The sequence below is a fragment of the Hylobates moloch genome, unplaced genomic scaffold, assembly GCF_009828535.3.
Source record: "Hylobates moloch isolate HMO894 unplaced genomic scaffold, HMol_V3 SCAFFOLD_5, whole genome shotgun sequence".
In the NCBI taxonomy this organism is placed as follows: domain Eukaryota; kingdom Metazoa; phylum Chordata; class Mammalia; order Primates; family Hylobatidae; genus Hylobates; species Hylobates moloch.
Window position 1 is genome coordinate 85,841,320 of NW_026652280.1, and position 19,245 is coordinate 85,860,564.

The 19,245-nt window shown below is 55.2% G+C and overlaps 1 protein-coding gene across 3 annotated transcripts in view; it reads right to left on the reverse strand.

Annotated features, from left to right (window-relative positions):
• Nucleotides 1-375: 375 nt before the first annotated feature.
• SPTBN2 (spectrin beta, non-erythrocytic 2) overlaps nucleotides 376-19,245 on the reverse strand; it is a 42,788-nt gene continuing 23,918 nt past the window's right edge. For all 3 annotated transcript variants that reach the window (XM_032153577.2, XM_032153578.2, XM_058438970.1), the window contains 23 exons: nucleotides 17,025-17,162; nucleotides 15,969-16,725; nucleotides 14,549-14,751; nucleotides 14,135-14,225; nucleotides 13,767-13,913; nucleotides 11,404-11,667; nucleotides 9,269-9,493; nucleotides 8,902-8,991; nucleotides 8,314-8,574; nucleotides 8,085-8,215; nucleotides 7,651-7,855; nucleotides 6,412-6,786; nucleotides 5,170-5,414; nucleotides 4,936-5,074; nucleotides 4,227-4,311; nucleotides 3,783-3,979; nucleotides 3,299-3,441; nucleotides 3,133-3,208; nucleotides 2,997-3,047; nucleotides 2,552-2,772; nucleotides 2,119-2,292; nucleotides 1,523-1,565; nucleotides 376-1,229 (listed from right to left, as the gene is read on the reverse strand). In XM_032153577.2, the coding sequence (XP_032009468.1) occupies nucleotides 996-1,229; nucleotides 1,523-1,565; nucleotides 2,119-2,292; nucleotides 2,552-2,772; nucleotides 2,997-3,047; nucleotides 3,133-3,208; nucleotides 3,299-3,441; nucleotides 3,783-3,979; nucleotides 4,227-4,311; nucleotides 4,936-5,074; nucleotides 5,170-5,414; nucleotides 6,412-6,786; nucleotides 7,651-7,855; nucleotides 8,085-8,215; nucleotides 8,314-8,574; nucleotides 8,902-8,991; nucleotides 9,269-9,493; nucleotides 11,404-11,667; nucleotides 13,767-13,913; nucleotides 14,135-14,225; nucleotides 14,549-14,751; nucleotides 15,969-16,725; nucleotides 17,025-17,162 (4,495 nt within the window). In that variant the 3' untranslated portion in view covers nucleotides 376-995. The remainder of the gene's footprint in view (nucleotides 1,230-1,522; nucleotides 1,566-2,118; nucleotides 2,293-2,551; nucleotides 2,773-2,996; nucleotides 3,048-3,132; nucleotides 3,209-3,298; nucleotides 3,442-3,782; nucleotides 3,980-4,226; nucleotides 4,312-4,935; nucleotides 5,075-5,169; nucleotides 5,415-6,411; nucleotides 6,787-7,650; nucleotides 7,856-8,084; nucleotides 8,216-8,313; nucleotides 8,575-8,901; nucleotides 8,992-9,268; nucleotides 9,494-11,403; nucleotides 11,668-13,766; nucleotides 13,914-14,134; nucleotides 14,226-14,548; nucleotides 14,752-15,968; nucleotides 16,726-17,024; nucleotides 17,163-19,245) is intronic.

Here is a 19,245-nt window from a genome sequence, read left to right on the forward strand (position 1 = left end):
GCTGTAGCAATGCTTCCCAGTCTTCCAATTTGAAAACAGTTTAGAGATCACAAGTGAAGAAAATTGTGCACCAGGGAAGGAGTCCCTCATTGCTTGTTAACATGAATACTGCTTGTTGACATCATCCCAACCCATGGTGAACTACTTTGGTTTAAAAAGAGGCTTGGCATTGGTCAACCCAGCACACTGGAGGTCACTGTCACAGGGAAATGAGACCGGGTCAGGGAAGCTCTCAGTGTGACACGGCTCTTCAAGAGCTTGGAAGCTGGGGCAGAGTGGAAACCTGAGATGCAGGAGACCAGAACCAAAGGAGGGGACACAGGCTTGGGCAGAGAGGCTGTGGTCAGGAAAGCAAAGACACCCAGAGGCGGTGAGAGAAGCTGAGCTGTTTAATCACCTCCTTGGCCAGACTCAAGGCGGTGGCTGTCCCTGAACAACACACCTTGGAAGCCATTGAGAGCAGCTGGAGATGGAGTGGCAGCTGGAGTTACAGGGTGGGGGTGGGGAGGGAGGGCTCCTGCACCTCTGACTGTCATCTGGCACTCCTGCCCCCAGGGCCTGCTTCAGCTCTGAGAGGTTCCTGGCTGGTCCGAGGGGTGAGGAACCAGAAGGCAGAAGGTGAGTGCCCTCGCAGTGGCGGGAGAATGACCCTGAGGCAGGGGCAGCCACTCCCCACATGGCCTATGTTGAGGGTGCGGCACTGCCCACACCGTGGTGAGGGACAGAGGCACGAGGCTGGGGAAAGAGGGGAGAAGTCGGCGGGGGTGGGAGAGGGGGTTGCCTGGGTCCCACCACCAGTCTGGAATTAAACAGCAGAAGAGAAGGGCTGTCCTTGGGAACACGGACTTGTCCCCAGTGACAGTTCCTGGTGATGGGTTGACCTTGGCAACAGACCCTAGCAGCAGGCAGTTGTCCTGACGAGGGCGGTCCCTATCGACTGTCCCTGGCAGTTTCCTGAACGGAGGGAGGGAGTTGGCCTGGGACCTTGCCCCCAACTACTTGTTCTTCTTGAAGAAGCTGAAGCGTTTTTCTCGCTCTCGTTCTCTGCCGTCTTTGCTGCGGAGCACAGCAGGCCCCTCAGCCCCGACGGGTGACACTGGGGGCATGGTCATGGCCCGGGTCATGCCCCGGGTGGTGCTGGGCACCACTGGCTCTTCGGGCTCTCCAGAGGCAGAAGACGCAGTGGCAATGGCTGCATTCACCACCCGTAGCCACGAGCTCATCTCTGCCTGTGGATGGAAAGACCCTCAGTCAGCTTCAAGGACACTGTGCTGGGGTGGCCGCACTGGACAGCAGGGAAGTGTACGAGGAGGAGGCAGAAAGTGAGCTGACTGTTTCATGCTATGAGGAGGATGCGGCCGGCTTAGACAGGGAGTGCGGCCTGGTGCGGCCGTCACACACATCCAGTCTTACCACAAAGGACAAGACCAGGAAAAAGAGGGAGGATGGGGAAGGAAGGGGAGTCTGCAGCTGGAAGCTTCTGGAATGGCACGGACAGAGAGGAACATGAAGGACAGCTCACCTCATCCTTGGCCTGGAATAAATATTCTTTTCCATCCTGTAAGCTGTTGGGAGAGAGAGGCCACAGGGCAGAGCTGAGAATCCGGATCTGCCAGGTAGCTGCTGGTGAGAGCGTAATCATGACCCAACACCGGGCTGGGACATCTGGCTGCAGCCCTTGGAGCCGGACCAGACACGCTCTGCACATTCTTCAGCCTCCCCAGACTGTGCAGAAGCACATCCTTTCTGACTGGCTGCAGAGGCAGGGGGAGCTCACTTCCACCCCAGCCCAGGCCTCCTGCTCCGGCTGCTTGCTGGGAGGCAGGGACAGGCCTCTGGAGGTCTTGCCAGATCCCTGCCTTTGGATTTCCCACGCTGGGTAATTTTTCACCTTGACATTGGCAGCCATCAGGCCTGGGTCTTGGTTCTTCTGCTCTCCTTGGTGTGGAGACAACCAGAATCCCCGCCTCCCTCATCTACACTATTCCCAAGTGGCTGGCCTGGTTACTCCACTCAGGCTCCTTTCAGGAACTCCCCTCCCTCTGGACCTGACTCATGGCTCACCTGTGTCACTCCCAACTCCCCTCCCATCCCGAGAGCACTGTTCCCTGTTCCTACCCCAGCTTGAAGACATGTTTGCGCTTTCGGTAATCAAAGGCGACGCTGCCCTGGGCCCTGGCCAGGCTGACAGGCACTTCTCCGTGGTATGGCACTCCTGCGCTGGCTGCCTTGGCATCCTTGTAAAAGCCGAGGCTCCCACGCCGCAGGACACAGTACACGTTCTGCCAGGACCTGTGAGGCATGCGGTGCTGACTGGCCGGCCTCAGTGGCGTCTGCAACCCGGAGCCCTCTTGGGTGTCCTAGGACTTCCAGTTCTGTTCCCATCTTTAGGCCATGGTCTTCACACCCTCTGGTCCTCCCCTGAGGCCCTGCTCTGGTCCCAAGTCCTACCCTTTGCCCAGAAGATATACTCTAAAGGGCATCCCTCCCTCTATCTGGGCAGAGGCTCTGGGGAAGTGCCCTCTGAGGGCAGGCTCCAGAGAGGCTGTACCTGTTGGCAGCCTTCTTCCCGAAGGCCTCCATCTCCTGCTTGCGGCACAGCATCCCCTCCATCTGCTCCTGGGCAGATGGCTCTGGGCCTCGAGGCGGCAGGGTGGCAGCATGGGCTGACTCGGTGGACCTGCTCTGGGGCATTGCAGATGGGGCCGGGCCCCGAGTCCGGGTCTGCCTCTCTCCCCGGGGCCCATTGGCTTCATCCCCTGAGCCAGGTCCCTGGTGGGGGAAATCAGTGTCAAGTGTCAAAGGATGAGATGGGAGATCCCTAACCTGGGTGCCAGGAAGCTCCATGTCCAGGAGTTGGTCTTCCTGCCTCCAAGCTGCCTGTGAACCTCTGCCCTCTCCCATCCCATCCCCAGTACTCCCCCACCCACACTCACCACCCCTTCTGGACGCTTTGCCTCACAGTTATCAACACCCACACTTGCAGGGGAACTCACCGGCCCTTCGGGGAAGCTGCTGTGCTCAAGTCTCTGTTGTCCCAGCAGGGGCTGCAAGGACAAGAATCTATAAAACGATGTGTGGGGGTGGAGGGGCTACGACTCCGATGGGGGCACAGAGGGACAGTGGGGTCACCTGTGAGGGCTCTCCATCTGTGCAGACTCCATTTACACTGGGTGCTTGTGTGGATGGTGGTGGCCGTGGCTGGGTTCTGGGATGACCAAAGGCAACACAGAATCATTAGTCCCTGGGTGGCCTGGGCTCAGCCTCCTCCTCCTACCCCAGGCGTCCTGGCTCTCACCCGTCCCAGGTGGTGTCAGAAGCTGTCTGGCCGCCCACCAGGTCCCCTGGAGGCACACTGGCTGTGGGTTCGGGAGCAGGCGGCTGTTTTCTCCGCTCCTCCTCATCCCTCTTTCTCTTTCGCTCCTTCTCCCGCTCCTCTAGCTGTCAAAAAATGCTGCATTCAGTGTGTAGAAGGTCGCATGTAAGAGGGCCAGGGAAACAGGGAGAGCTGAAATGTCTCAACTCTAATATGATGAAATATGATAAAAGGAGAATAGAATTTGAGAAGACGGTGGGGACAAGAAACAAAGTGGGAAAAGGTGTCTCGGCATCACCCAGGGGAACTGACACCTCCTAAAGGTGTGGTGACAACGGCACTCTCAGCTCACATCTGGGGGCCGCTGGTGCAATGGGAAGAGAGAAGACATGTTTTCTCCAAGCAGAAGCAAGCATGGGTCGGGGGAGCAGGTTGGGGTGGACATCTGGGGTCCTGTGTCCCTCACCGCAGTAAGCTTCTCCAGCGCACAGAATCGCTCCTCCCAGGCCACTGCTGACTTCTGGAAGGCCTCGTGCCGCTTGATGAGGCTCTCAACTTCGTCGACCGTGCAACCCAGCTCAGCGCTGCGCACCAGCGGCTCCTGGCTGCAGAGCCAGGCCTCTGCCATCCCTGCATCTCTTCCAAACACGAGCACCTCCAAAACTGGCAGGATCGGGGGTTGCAGGAAGATGGTGGGTCAGAGTGGCCACTGGCAGGGTACAGTGGCCATGGCAACCTCAAGAACAGGGACACAGAGAAAGCCACCGCCCCCAGAGCTGTGCCAGGCAGCGTCAAGGTTGGGCATCCTCAGTTTCATACCCAAGGTTCCTAGTCTCACCTACTCTGGAAACCACAGGGTGTAGGATGCCCCCCACTCCCCACAGGGCCTGGGGCTCCCTCGACGGCTCACCCAGCTGAAGCCAGTCCATCTTCTCCTGCCACTTCTCAGCCGTCTCCTGGCGCCGTGCCTGCAGCTGAGACAGCTTCTCTGAGATCTGGTGGGGGCAGAGATGTGAGTTAGCACCAGGATGTGAGGTCTTTCCAGGGCCCCTGGGGAGTCACCCAGGGGGACAGGTGATTTCTTTCATTTTTTTTTTTTTTTTTTTGAGACAGAGTTTTGCTCTTATCGCCCAGGCTGGAGTGCAGTGGTGCAATCTCAGCTCACTGCAACCTCCACCTCCCAGGTTCAAGTGATTCTCCTGCCTCAGCCTCCGAGTAGCTGGGATTACAGGTGCCCGCCACCACACCCGGCTAATTTTTGTGTTTTTAGTAGAAACGGGGTTTCACCATGTTTCATCACAGCCCAGCCACACAACCCGTGGAGGCCAGGCTGGTCTCGAATTCGTGACCTCAGGTGATCTGCCCGCCTGGGCCTCCCAAAGTGCTGGGACTATAGGCGTGAGCCACCATGCCTGGCCCAGGACCAGTGATTTCTGATGTCAAGAGGCAGACAGTTCTGGGGAGAGATTTCCAGAATGCGAGAAACCCCTGAATGGCACCGAGAGGGGAGAATGAAAGGTTTCTTGCAAAGAGAGAACGAGAGGAAGCAGAAAGCCACAAAGAAGTCAGTGTTCAGCACTGCACAGTGAGGATGGCCCGGCCACCCAGGCCTCACCCACCTCCTCGGCCGCATAGTGGCTCCTGGCCAGCAGCTCCTTCCCCATGCCGATGCAGGAGGAGAAGCGGTCTGCCCGGGCCTCTATCTCTGCCTTGATGCCTTGCTGGTTCTTGATGACTAGATCCGCAGAGGACACATCCCTGGGGGGTGGCAGAAACAGCATCACCTGCTGCCCACAGCCCCATCACAGCCCAGCCACACAACCCGTGGAGGCCCAGGGCCCTGGGATTCTCACCGGGGACGCTCCTGGGCATCCATCTGCAGGTTGACCTCATCCATCCAGAGCATCAGTTCCCGGACAGCCTTGAAGAAGCGGAACTTGTCCGTGGTGTCCAGTAGCAGCTGCCGGCGGGCGGCAGAGCTTCCCTGAAGCTGGGCCCAGGCCTCGGCCACGGCCTGCATGTGGCGGCCGATCTCCTCAGCCTTGTCTCCAGCGTAGGCCTTCTGGAGCCGGTGGCCGTCGTCCTGCACCTGCTGGACCTGTGGGGCCCCGGGTCAGAGTCAGGCAGAGCCAGGGACTCCAAGGTGCCGCAGCCTGCCTCAGTCCTGGCTGCCACTCTCACCTCCTGCCTGTCTCACAGCCAAAGAAGCAGGGGGAGGAGCCAGGGAGTGGGGGTGCTGAGAAAGATGAAGGCAGGGGCCTGGCCACACTCTGCCCTGTTGGGTCTCATCTGGACACCTGGGCTTAACTGGGGGAGGATCTGGAAAAGAGCCATTGGCCAGTTGAACTTTCAGAGGCCTGTCTAGAATGTGATAGACCTTGGAGACTGCTAGAACGAGATACTTAGCCTGAAAAGGGGATTCAGGCAGGGGCTGATGGGTTTTAGTGGTTGAAAGAAGGATCTATCCTTATTGAGTGTGGGCCTAGAGCTCAAGCCTGGGAAGCACCAACAGGCAGATTTAGCGCAGCATGAAGAGTCTCCTGGCCACTGGGAACCCCTGAAGACATCATGGGCTCTCAAGGGGTCTTGTCATCAAAAGTGTGAATGCAGTGGCTAGATGTCCCCTGCCAGAGATCTTTTCTTTCTTTTTGAGATGGAGTTTCGCTCTTGTTGCCCAGGCTGGAGTGCAGTGGAGTGATCTCGGCTCACTGCAACCTCTGCCTCCCGGGTTCAAGTGATTCTCCTGCCTCAGCCTCCTGCGTAGCTGGGATTACAGGCATGTGCCACCACGCCTGGCTAATTCTGTATTTTTAGTAGAGAAGGGGTTTCTCCATGTTGGTCAGGCTGGTCTCAAACTCCCAATCTCAGGTGATCTGCCCTCCTCGGCTTCCCAAAGTGCTGGGATTACAGGCGAGAGCCACTGTGCCCGGCCAGAGATGTTTTCTTGGAGCAATTTCCTCATCTCGAAAGGGCCCTCCAAAGAGTGCCGTCCTCCCAGCATTTCTGAGCTCTGCCCTAGCTCCTGGGAACTCTTCCCGGCATTTCCCCCATGACCTCCTCTAAGCCTCCCCCACCTCCTCATGCTTGGGTCAGACCTGGGGGCTGAGGGCCTGAATGTCGTGCTCGTAGGCACAGTGTCGGCGCTGCAGGGCCTCGGCAGCGTTGAGGTCGCGGCCAGTCCCATCCGGAAGCTGCTGCTGCTTGTGCTGCACCCGCGCCAGGGCTTGGCGTGCTCCGTGCAGGAAGCGCTGCAGCTCGTATGCCGCGGCCAGCACCTGACCCCGTGTGTCCAGCAGCTCAAGCAGGTCAGCCCAGGCCTCGTTGAGACTGTCCTTCCACTCGGCCACGGTGGCCCGTGCGGCATGGCCCCCAGCAATGAGCCCATTGGCCAGTGCATTGGCGCTATCTACGCGCTCCTGACCGATGGTGCTTGTGTCCCGGGAGAACTCTCGGAATTTGTCTCGGAGCATCTGGTAGAGGAAGCAGATGGACAGACCATACCGTGATGTTGGGGGATGTGGTCCCTGCCTGATGGAGCGAGTCTTCCACTCCAAACTCAGAACCCACCTCTCCCCTCTGGCCACGGGGGCCGGGACAGGTTTCTTCCCCGTGGTTAAGGAGCAGGTGCAGCCGCTTCCCACTGACCCTGTATTTGACAGACTCCCTCCACCCCCAGCAAAGGTGTTTTGAGGTGCTTGGGACCCTTAGGCCTCAGACAAGGATGCCCTAACTATGGTCCATATTTCTGTACGACTGAGGGTCCAAGCCCCCAAATTGTGGAGGGGATCACACTCCGTTTTGTTGAATTCTGTTGAAAAGTGTGAGTGATAATTTCCTATTTGCCCTTGTCTCAGCTCAGCTTCATGTCCCCTTTCTGCACAATTCTTCAAATTGTGTGTGTGTGTGTATATTTAGAGACGATGGAGTCTTGCTTTGGAGTGCACTGGCACAATCACTGCAGTGTCGACCTCCCAGGCTCAAGAGATCCTCCCACCTCAGCCTCCTGAGTAGTTAGGCCTACAGGCATGCACTGCCATGCCCGGCTAATAAAAATAAATTTTTTGTAGAGATGGGGGTCTCACTATGTTGCCCAGGCTGGTCTTGAACTCCTGGACTCAAGCAATCCTCCCATCTCAGCCTCCCAAGATGCTAGGATTACAGGTGTAAGCCTATGTCTGGCCTCTTCAAATCATATACCTCAAAACCAGTGCCTGCTCAGCCTGGTCTTGCCCCTTGGCCCCCCAGTGCTCTGCCTGGGACAAGGTCCTAGTCTCCCTGTGGGTCCTCCACTCTTCCCACGGCTGATCTGAGCTGGGTGCCCTCCCTACACTCACAGTCACATGCTCGTAGTCTTGGCCCAGCTCGTGGGAGGCCGCCACCACCTCGCGCTCCTGGATCCACTGCTCCAGGTCATCCAGCTCGCGGCGGAGCTGGCACAGCCGGAGGTGCTCCTGCAGGCGCTCCCGCCGCTCTCCCGCCAGCTCCTTCAGGCCGGCATACAGCTTGTCCACCTGGGCTTGGCGGATAGATAGCCGAGTGCTGCAGAAAGAGTGGGGGAGGCACTGTGGGACTTAGGGGTGTAGCTCTGACCTCCGGCCTGTTCTGTGGAGCCCTGTCCCTCTGAGTCTCCCAACAGCTCGCCCACCCTGCGTTCTAGCTGTCTAGAAGGCTCCGTGCACGCAGCACTGAAGGCTCCACATTCCCTGCACCTTCCTGTTCCTGCACCCACCTCCTCCCCCAGGCTGGGCCGGGCTGCCGCTGCACCCACCTCTCTGGGTGCTCGTGGTCAATCATGTCCTGGCTGCCGGCCGCCAGCTGGTGGATGGTCTGCGCGTAGTCGGCCAGGGCTTGCTCCAGCACCTGGTGCTTCTTCACCTCTGCCTGGGCACTCAGCTCATCCTGGGGGAAGGGACGGTGGAAGGGGACAGTGGCATCAAGCAGCAGGTCGGAGGAGGGCAGAACTGGCCACATACACTGGGCTCTGTCCTGGCCCTCACCTTGGCCTTCTCCTGGCCCATCATGTGTAATTCCTGCTCGCCCATCCAGGCCTCCGCCTCGGCGGCATCACGGTAGAACTGCTGGGCTCGCAGGGCCTCCTCCAGTCGCTTCCCTCGAAGTTCCAGCTCGTGGCCCAGGCGTTTCCACATTTCCTGCAGCTCAGCCAGCTCTGGGCCTGCTGCTGCTGCACCTAGAGCACGCTGCCGCTCCCTCAGGTCTGCGATCCGGGGCTCATGGCCCTGAATCTCCTTCTGCAGGGTCTGCCCACAGCCACAGAAGAGAAAATGCTGAAAGGCCTGCCCCAGCCCCACGTGCTCCCGGAGACCACCCTTCACCCCTGTGCCTCTCTCCTTCCTGGGTCCTCTGCTCCCTCTCCTAGCCTGGGGGTGCGAAGGTAACACCCGTCAGCCCCCCAGCCCCCACTATCTCCCACTGAGTGGACCCACCCTCCCGAGGTGAGGAAAGACAGCCACTGAAGTCCAGGGTTACACTCAGCATCGAGGGGGGCCTGGTCTTAAGAAAAAACACACGTTCAAGTCTGGGGAGGCTCCTGGGAACTTCTCTCTTGCCTTCAGCCTCTGCCTCACCTGGTTTTTCTTCATGAGAAGCTGGACACTGGGCAGGTCCTTGCCATGCTCCATGGAGCTGGCCATGGGCAGCCGCTCTGTCACCCACAACTGGAAGAGGAAGAGGGGGTCAGTGGAGGCCCAGAGGGCAAGGCAAGCACCAGGGACTGATTAGTGGGAGTGGGGACACCTGGGGCTACCGCTGTGTGTGTAGGGAACGGTCATCTCTGGTTCTGGGGGGCATCTCCAAGTCTCCCTATAGGGGAGACGGTCAATGTCAAAGAGAAGAGGGAACAGAGCCCTGCTGGCATCTTCCTGGCATCCAGGAGGGAGGCTGGAGAGCCACGTGGCTGGGGGCAGCTTGCTGTCCTTGGCCCCAGTGACTCACAATCTCATCTTCCACGTCCCGGTGGAACTGGTGCTGCTCGCGAGAAGCCTGCAGGTGCCGGCAGCGTTCCCGCATGGGCTGGCACAAGGCCCTGAACTTCTCCTCCACGGCCCTCGAGGTTCTCTCCACCTCCCCTGCACCCTGGTCCTCCTGGGCCAGCGCTTTGGCCTGGGCCTGGATTGCCTCCACCTCCTTCTCTCTCACAGCCATCTCCCATTCCAGCATCTGCAAACCGCCAGGAGGAACGACATGTTAGCTCTGCATTTCCGCCTTCACGCCCAGCAGAGACACCAGTCTCTATCCAGCCCACTGTGGCTGCTTATCACTGCAGCTCACCTAGGGAGAGCATCCCCTCATGGGCTGGATCAGTGGATCTCGAACTTTATATGCACAAGAATCCAAGGGCAGGGGTTGAAAAAATCCCTATTGGGTACTGTGCTCACTACACGGGTGATGGGTTCAATTATACCCCAAACTTCAGCATCACACAATATAACTTTATAACAAACCTGCACCCACACCCGCGAATCTAAAAGATTGAAATTAAAAAATCCAGGGTAGTGTGATAACTGTGCCCGTTATCAATTCATTGTCTCTCCATTCCCAATCCATCGTGGCCCTGCTTTGAGACACTGGAACTGGCCCCTGGAAACATTCCTCCTTTGCCAGCGGGCATAATCTAGGCCTTGTCAGCAGAGGGCGCTGGAGGGACACCACAATGCCTAGCAGATGAGGGGCATTCCAGGGTTCCAAGGTGCTTTTCTTCCTCCTACAGCAAAACTGTCCACAGTGCACAAGAGACCCTGTGGCTCTTACTCTCTGGCAAGTTTTGCTGCACTCCAGTGGCTACTTCCTGCTGGCCAGTCTTGGCTTGCTGGCTTCAGACATGCTCTGGCCTGTGATACTCCAGCAAATTTCCAGGCCATTCAGTGGGCCTCTGCCCTCTCCAAGGAGGTCTGAGACTCAGCCATCTTGCTCCTTCCTGGGGGACTCCTCAACCCCAGAGGTGTCAGCTGCTCCCTATGCTTCCCATTCTGCATTCTTTAGAGCGAGTCCAGCCCACTGCCTAGCCTTATAAAGTTTTTATTGGACCACAGCCGCACCCCTTTTTAAAAATTTTTTTGAGACAAGTCTCGCTCTGCCACCCAGGCTGGAGTGCAGTGGCACGATCACAGCCCACTGCAGCCTCGACTTTCCAGGCTCAAACAATCTTCTCACCTCAGCCTCCTGAGTAGCTGGGGCTACAGGCACATACCACCACCACGCCCAGCTAATTTTTGTATTTTTTTGTAGAGATGGGGTTTTGCCATGTTGCCCAGGCTGGTCTCAAATTCCTGGACTCAAGTGATCTGCCCACCTCGGCCTCCCAAAGTGTTGGGATTACAAGTGTGAGCCACCACACCTGGCCATACCCCTTATTTTACATATAATCCGCAGCTGCTTTTACCTTTCAAGGGTAGAGTTGAAGGGCTGTGACATAGACCTTATGACCCACGAAGCCCCAAATATTTACTATCTGGCGCTTTACTGAAAAAAGTTTTCTGACTCCTGCTGTAGAGTTCTCTTTACCACCTTTTACTAATTTATACTTCTTTTTTTTTGAGACAGAGTCTTGCTCTGTTGCCCAGGCTGGAGTGCAATGGCATGATCACGGCTCACTGCAACCTCTGCCTCCTGGGTTCAAGCCATTCTCCTGCCTCAGCCCTCAGTCTCCCAAGTGGCTGGGATAACAGGTATGCACCACCATGCCTGGCTAATTTTTGTATTTTTAGTAGAGACGGGGTTTCACCATATTGGCCAGGCTGGTCTTGAACTCCTGACCTCAAGTGACCTGCCTGCCTTGGCCTCCCAAAGTGCTGAGATTGCAGGCGTGAGCCACCATGCCTGGCCTAATTAATATTTCTTTTTACTGAAGTTCTCATCTTCAAATTATTAGGGGGTCTGTCTCCTAACTCTAACCCTGACTGTGACATATCCCTAGAGATTCTGATACTGGCTGCCCAGAGAAATGATTCTGGGAAATGCTAGTGAAGGTGTTATCTGCCAGGCTTTAGCTGGCCTCCCAAATCTTGAAAGCTGCAGACCCCCTCCTTTCTTCTGCTGTTCACCATCCCCATCAAAGGCCCAGAGCACACCTGCTGCTTCTTGAGCAGGATGTTGACGCTGGTGAGGTCCTTGCCGTAGTCATCCGAGTGCAGCTGGGCCTGCAGGCTCTCCAGCCAGCTCTCCAAGGCACAGCAGCTCTGGGCAAACAGCTCAGCTCGGTTGGCATCAAAGAGGCTGCGGGCCTTGGCTTGGGTGGTGGTCTCCAGCTCGTCCCAGCGCCTGTGCAGGTCCCCCAGCTTCTCCGACACCAGGGCTTTCAGCTCTGGCTTCTCAAGGGTGAGCTCTCGCCCTTCCTGGAAGGCAGGACAGAGAATGTCAAAGTGCCCAAATTAGCCTGAACTTTAGAGGCTGAGAGCAGACCAGCGGCCTTATGGGCAGTAGAGACCTGAAGTGTGGGCAATAATTTCAAGTCCTTGTGTGTTCTTATCGACACACTCTTCGCAGAGGTTTAAAATCCCTTCTAAACTGCTGTTCCCTCACTGCTGATGAACCCCACTCCTCCTTCAAGACCCAGCTCAAACAGCATTTCAACAAGAAAGCCCTTGCATCCTCTTTAGTTTGGGTTCCTTGGTGCCTGTGGTTTCTAGTGCTACACTGCACATTGACTTGACTTATTTGCCATCATTTTTTATTTCCCAACTCATTACTCTTCACTTCAGTGATAGCAAGTGAGTCCCACCTGTTTTCCCCACTGCCAGCTTTTCGGCTTGAGGATTTCTGTGTCTGGGGTGGTGAGGGAAGTGTGCTCTCTTGAACTGTGTGGAAGGCAAATTGGAAGAGCCAGAGAGTTAACGAGCCCAGAAGCAGCCCTCAACCAGTGACACACAGGGAGCTGATAGATAAATACACAGCATCCTTGTGCCTTGGCTGTGAGACAGCTGTGTTCTGTGTTCCATCTACACCCCCGCAGAATGCCTCATAAGGGTTGGGCTCCTGCTGCCCATGGGGGTAACTGGCATGACTTCTGTCCCTTCTCATGGCTCCACCCCGCTACTGATGCTTCCCGGGGTCACCTCCCTAGAATCATTGTTTCAGGGTCTGCTTCTAGGGGAACACAAACCCAGACACTGCCTTCAGGCCATTTTGCAGGTGGCTGTGGCTGTCAGGATGGATGGAGAGCATCAAAGGCTAGCACTGCCTGGGTAGCTTCACAACCTTGAGCACAATCGACACTTGGAAGCACACGCATGTGGTGGTCAGGGCTTTCCGGGGCTTCTCTCCCACCTCTTCTTCTATGGGGCCCTGCACACATTCTGTGCTGCTGCTGGACTCACTCACCCCCTTGCTCCCAAACAGGCACTGCCTGCCACTGGTTTTCTGTTTGGTATTCTCTACCTGGAAACATCTCTTCCTCAATATCTCCACTTGTCCAAATTCTACTCATCCTCCATGGACTACCCTGGATGTTGCTGCTTCTAGAATTTCCATATCTCCTCTCTCCTTATTCCCCAGGCTTCAGTGGGGCCACTCTCACGGCATTCATCAGATTCTGCTCTGGATTCAATTTAGCTACCTGCATATATGCCTCATATCCTGGCTACAGTGTTGTTCCTGCAGGGTGGAGCCTACCATGGGATCCCTTTCAGACCCCACGCAGGGCCTAATACAATGCTTTGGATATAGTAGCATCAAGTAAATGTTTGCTGAACAAATGGAAACACTTGAAAGCACACTGGTCTCCTTTTGTCCCAACCATCATGCCCTTGAGGGAAGGAAAGTGTCTTTTCGTAGACCTTGCAGTGCCTCGCAGACTGTTGAGCACATAACCATGTTCTGTAGGGATACTTGCTGAGCAGATATAAAGCTTTATCTGTCCTTGACTCTTGAGGAAGAGCTAGGTGGGAGACCAAGAACCAAGGACAGCAAGACTTGAAAATAAGGATTGGCAGACTACATACAGCCCATGAGGTAATCTGGCCCACTGCCTGTTTTTACAAATAAAGTTTTATTGGGAAACAACCATGTTCATTCATTCACCTGTTCTCTGCAGCTGCTTTTGCACTACAACGACAGAGATGAGTAGTTGTAGCAGAAACTGTTTGGACTGCAAAGCCTCAGATATTGACCATCCAGCCCAAGCCCTTTCCAGACAAGGTTTGCAGAGCCTGCGGAAGAGCATCATCCTGCTCTGAACTCAGGAACAGTCATGGTGTCAAATCCAAGCTGCAGTTTGGCTACCTACTAATTTGTACTTTATCAAGGTTCTAGACTCACTGTCCCACTCTTTGCCTCCAACAAAGACGTTTATTTCCCAGGCCATAACTTTCCACCGTGGAGCTGTGGCACCAGAACCCCACAATCTCTAACCATGACAAAAACCACGTCCTGGAGCCAGGCCTCCCCTGCACCGTAGGGGACTCTGCCCAGAGGCAGCCCCCACAGCACTGCTCACCTTGTCCACCTTGTCCAGCCAGTCTTTGTTGGCAGCCAGCTCAGCCATGAACGCCTGGTGCTTCTGCCACTTGGTATGCAGGTTGCGGGCCTCGTCATAGGACACGTCCTGGGCTGTCAGCATCTTCTCATCAATCCAGAGCTTCAGCTGGACCAAACATAAAACAGGGACAAAGGAGAGGGGACATTTCCAAGGGAGGGGAGAGGGGGGCATAAAAGCAGGGCCACAGTGAGCCAGGAGAAGTGGGCGCCTTGGGAAGAAGCTATGAAGGGGCTCACAGTCTCCGGTGACCTTGTGCTGGACTTATTCTAGGCTCAAGGTGAGAAAAGGATGGCTAAGGAATATCCCAGGGCCCCAGGGAGCCTCACCTCATGACAATCTTGCAGGAAATGCTGCTGCTCCCGGTTGTCCCGAAGACGGCCCAGAAACTGCTGCGCTGCGTCTTGATTCTTCTTGTGCCTGGAACGACACCCTCTTGTGAAACTCTGGAATTTGCTGTGAAAGGGTTGTGACCCTTTGGCTAACCTAGGGGCCTCCATTTCTTCTAGGGGAATAACGCCTTCTGGGAGCACAATGAGGCTACCCAGGAATCCTGACTTCCTTTTGGCCCTGGTTGGGGGGCGGAACCTCCCAGCCCTCTCCAACCACTTGGTTCTTCCCCTCTACTTCTCTGTCAGCTCCTGCCCCATCTGTGGGTTTCCTGTGCCACATTTATCTTTGAGGCCACCCTGTTTCTCCGATTCACCCCGGGACCCCTAATTCATGGACTGTCCTCATCAGACCTCCTCTCGATGGAGTCTGCCTTTTCCCGAATCTTGTCGGCGTGGATGTTGCCTTCAGATACCAGCTGGCGCCCAGCCTCCAGGAGCCCACGGATCCGTTCCCCATTGGCGTCCATGGTGCTCATGAAGTCCTCCAGTTTTTTAATGGCAGCATCAGCAGCCTGGAGTGTCCCTGGCATCTCCGTGTGAGACAGAACATATTCCTGTGTGGGAGGGGTGACATTCAGCTCATTTTCCCCAGCACAATTCACCCCCTTAGGAGGGACCCACCCAGGGGCAAATCTGAGAGGTAGGGGCCAACCCACGGACAGGGAGGGTAGCCCAGAGAGCTCTGAAGACAGGGAGCCTGCTAGCCAGCGTGGGAGTCTCAGAAAGTCACAGGGAAGCTGGGTGGGAAGGACCTTCCATTCCCCAGCCCAAATCCTGTTTTTTTTTTTTTTTGAGACAGAGTCTTGCTCTGTCGCCCAGGCTGGAGTGCAATGGTACAATCTCGGCTCACTGCAAGCTCCGCCTCCCGGGTTCACGCCATTCTCCTGCCTCAGCCTCTCCGAGTAGCTGGGACTACAGGCGCCCACCACCACGCCCAGCTAATTTTTTGTATTTTTAGTAGAGACGGGGTTTCACCGTGGTCTTGATCCCCTGACCTCGTGATCCGCCCGCCTCGGCCTCCCAAAGTGCTGGGATTACAAGCGTGAGCCACCGCGCCCGGCCCAAATCCTGTTCTATCTCACTGCTAGCTAGCTCCTGATTCCATTTAACAGTTACATGACAAACTGGGTTTTCTATTTCTTCTAAAGTCAGTTTTAGTAAATTATATTCACATTTTTTTCATTCCCACTTTTCTTTCTTTTTTCTTTTTTTGAGACAGGGTCTCATTCTGTGGCCCAGGTTGGAGTGCAGTGGCACGATCACAGCTCACTACAGCCTCAAACTCCTGGCTCAAGTGATCCATCAGCCTCAGCCTCCCCAGTAGCTGGGACTACAGGCATGTACCACCATGCCTAGCTAATTTTTTTTTTTTTTTGTAGAGATGGGGGTCTCACCATGTTGCCCCAGGCTGGTCTCAAACTCCTGAGCTCAAGTTATTCTCCTGCCTCGGCCTCCCAAAATACTGAGATTACAAGTGTGAGCCATCCTATCTGGCTCCCATTTTTCTTTTTAAAAAATTCTTCTATTTTCTTTAAAAAATTTTTTTGTAGAGACAAGGTCTTGCCATGTTGCCCAGGTTGGTATGGATATTCTCAGCCTCAAGTGATCCTCCTAGCCTCCCAAAGTGCTGGGATTTCAGGCGTGAACCACTGCGCTGCCCCATTTTGCTAGTATGTCCTTCCTGCCCATCCTGCCCATCCTGCTCCTTTACATTTCCCCGGGTCCCTACTTTGCTCTTCCTCCTGGTTGGGACTTTGCCCTGGACTTTCACCTGGCTGCTGAGCACGCCCTCAGCCTGACGAGCATCCCGCAGGAATCCCTGGAAGCCGTGGGCCTGGGCCAGGCGACCTTGCCGGCTCTCCCACATTCGGCCCAGCTCCTCCCAGCCAGTTCCCAGGGCCTCCAGTCGCTGTCGTAGGAAGAGGCACTGGGGGTCAGCCTGGTCCCGGGTCACCTCCTCGCCCAGGGCTCGCAGCCGGCTGTACTCGCTCTGGGCCCGCTCCACCTCTCCCCGCAGGGCTGCGTGTTGGGCCAGGAGGGCCTCTGCCTCAGGCAGGGTGGCCGGCCCTTCTTCAGAGGCCACAGCAGTCTGAGTGCGGCCTAGCCAGGCCTGGAAGTCATCCAAGCTGCGCAGGAAGTCCTGCAGCCGTCGTGCCTCCCCCAGCGATTCTTCTCGACGCCGCATGGTGGCCCTGAGGTCCTCCCAGCCGGTCTGCACCTCTCTCAGCCGGGCGTTGATGGCCGCTGCCTGAGCGGGATGGCCGGCAGCCAGGGCATTTGCCTCTCGAGTCAGTTCACCCACCCGGGCAGCGATGGCCTCCAGGTCCCGCTCCGTGCCGGCCAGCTTGCGCTGCAGGGCCAGCACCCCAGCCAGATCGTTGCCTAGGCCCTGGGTGGACTCGATGACTTTGGTCTTCTCTCTCATCCAGGCCTGGGTCTCCGTGCACTCTAAGTGGTAGTTCTGGATGCTCAGGGCTGAGGTGAGAGCTGCCTTCTTGCCGTCTGCCAGGGACCGAAACTGCTGCCACCTGAGAGCAGGGGGAAGGTTCAGCTTCCTGCCCTGGCCAGGCCTGTTTGGAAGCTTCTTCCCTGCTTCTCTCTCCCTTGGCATCTCCCCTTGACTCCTCCCTTTCTGGCCAGCAGCCGCTTCAGACTACCTTGACCCCCTCTCTCGTCTCTTTCATCCTTTTTCCTTCCCTAACATATTCCAGACTGGTTTGCTTCCTCCTTTGTAGCCACCCTTCCAGGCCCTACAAAACCTGCCTCACTGCCATCCCCATTGCTTCATTTTTCTGTCAGTTTCCCAGTCCTGCCCTCCCAAACCCACCTGTGGTTGAGCTGCTCCTGGGTGTTGACAATGCGGTCCTTGCCTGGGGGGTTGGCCTTCAGTAACTGCTCGGCAATGTCATTCACCGCAGTGATTTGTGCTGCAAGGGTGTTCATTTCAGGCTCCAGGGTCTCGAACCTGAGAGGGTGGAAGAGCCAGGCGTGAACAGTGGGAGGCAGCGATGTGCCCACTCCACCTAAGTCCACCTCTCTTAGACACCCAGGAGGGTGTCTCCTTCACCAGGAGGCTTATCTGCAGGAGTCTCTGTGCCTGTCAGCCTATGAGGTTCATAGTATCTGTGGGTCAAGGGAGGAACCCCCAACTCCCCCAAAACAAGCAGAATAACTGTCATCACTAGAAATGCTCAAAAGATGGTGAAAGGTAAAGGTCAGGAACAGACACACAAGTCAAACTAGACCCTGGCATGGGGCCAACCCTTTATCAGATCCGCTCACCCTCCTGGGACTTCACCCTTAGCTGCCTATCTGGGTCTCATCCCACTAATATGTGTTAGAAAATGAAGTAATAACCAAAAATATTTGTCTGGGTGATGAAAATGTGAAGGATAACTTCTTCCAGGGACATTTTATGTTTTGTTTTTGTTTTTGAGATGGAGTCTCGCTCTGTCACCCAGGCTGGAGCGTAGTGGTGCAATCTCGACTCACTGCAACCTCTGCCTCCTGGGTTCAAGCAATTCTCTGCCTCAGCTTCCCGAGTAGCTGGGATTACAGGCGCCCGCCACCAAGCCTAGCTAATTTTTGTATTTTTAGTAGAGATGAGTGTTTCACTATCTTGGCCAGGCTGGTCTTGAACTCCTGACCTCATGATCCACCCGCCTTGGCCTCCCAAAGTGCTGGGATTACAGGCGTAAGCCACCTCGCCTGGCCAACATTTTATGTTCTAATAGGGCAGGGTCTGCAAATGTTTTCTGTAAAGGGCTTGATGGTAAATATTATAGGCTTTGTGAGCCATGCAGCTGCTGCGGCAACTATTCAGCCCTGCTGCTGTAGCCTGAAAGCAGCCATGGGCAATATGCAAAAGGGCGAGTGTAGCTCTGTTCCAATAAAACTTTATTTACAAAAACAGGCAGCAGCTGGATTTGGCCCAAGGGTTGCACTTTGTTAACCTCTACATTAGGATACCTTGAAAACTAAAAAACATCTTTAATTACATTTTTATTTTTATTTATTTTTTTGAGATAGGGTCTTACTCTGTCACCCAGGTTGGAGTGCAGTGGCACGATCTCAGCTCACTGCAGCCTCGACCTCTGGGCTCAAGCAATCCTCCTGCTTCAGCCTCCCCAGTAGCTGGGACTACAGGTGCCTGCCACCATGCCTGGCTAATTAAAAAAAAATTTTGTAGAGGTGGAGTCTCACTATGTTGCCCAGGCTGGTTATGAACTCTTAGACTCAAGTGATCCTCCTGCCTTGGCCTCCCAAAGTGCTGGGATTACAGGTGTGAGCCACCAGGCCTGACCTAATTACATTTTTTTAAACACCAGGAAATTTGATTACACATTGATCATAGATCATATCAAGAAATTCCTAATTTTGCTCTATGTGATAATGGTATTGTGGTTCTATAAAAAAAATTTAAGATTATTGAATAAATGGTTTGAAGATTTATTCTGTAAATAAAGCTATTTTAGTGTCTCTGTCTAAAAGGTTTATAACTTCAAAGCCTCAGCTATTTTAAGTCCACACAGACACTTTAAAAATAATATATTGTAGGTTAGAATGCTTCCTCGTCTTTTTTTTTTTTTTTTTTTTTTTTTGAGACAGAGTCTCGCTCTGTTGCCCAGGCTGGAGTGCAGTGGCGTGATCTTGGCTCACTGCAAGCTCCGCCTCCCGGGTTCATGCCTTCTCCTGCCTCAGCCTCCAGAGTAACTGGGACTACAGGCGCCTGCCACCGTGCCTGGCTAATTTTTTGTATTTTTAGTAGAGATGGGGTTTCACCATGTTGGCCAGGATGGTCTCAATCTCCTGACCTCATGATCCACCAGCCTTGGCCTCCCAAAGTGCTGGGATTACAGGTGTGAGTCACCGCACCCTGCCGCTTCCTCGTATTTCTTAAAGGGCACACCCTGAAGAATGTAGGAGGGACGTGCTAATCGGGGATTTGCTTTTTAAAAGGGCAGAGAATCAAATAGAGCAAGATATTGGCAATGACTGAATCTGGGTGACGGGTGTAGAGGGGTTTGTGGTGAAATGTCTCTACTTGT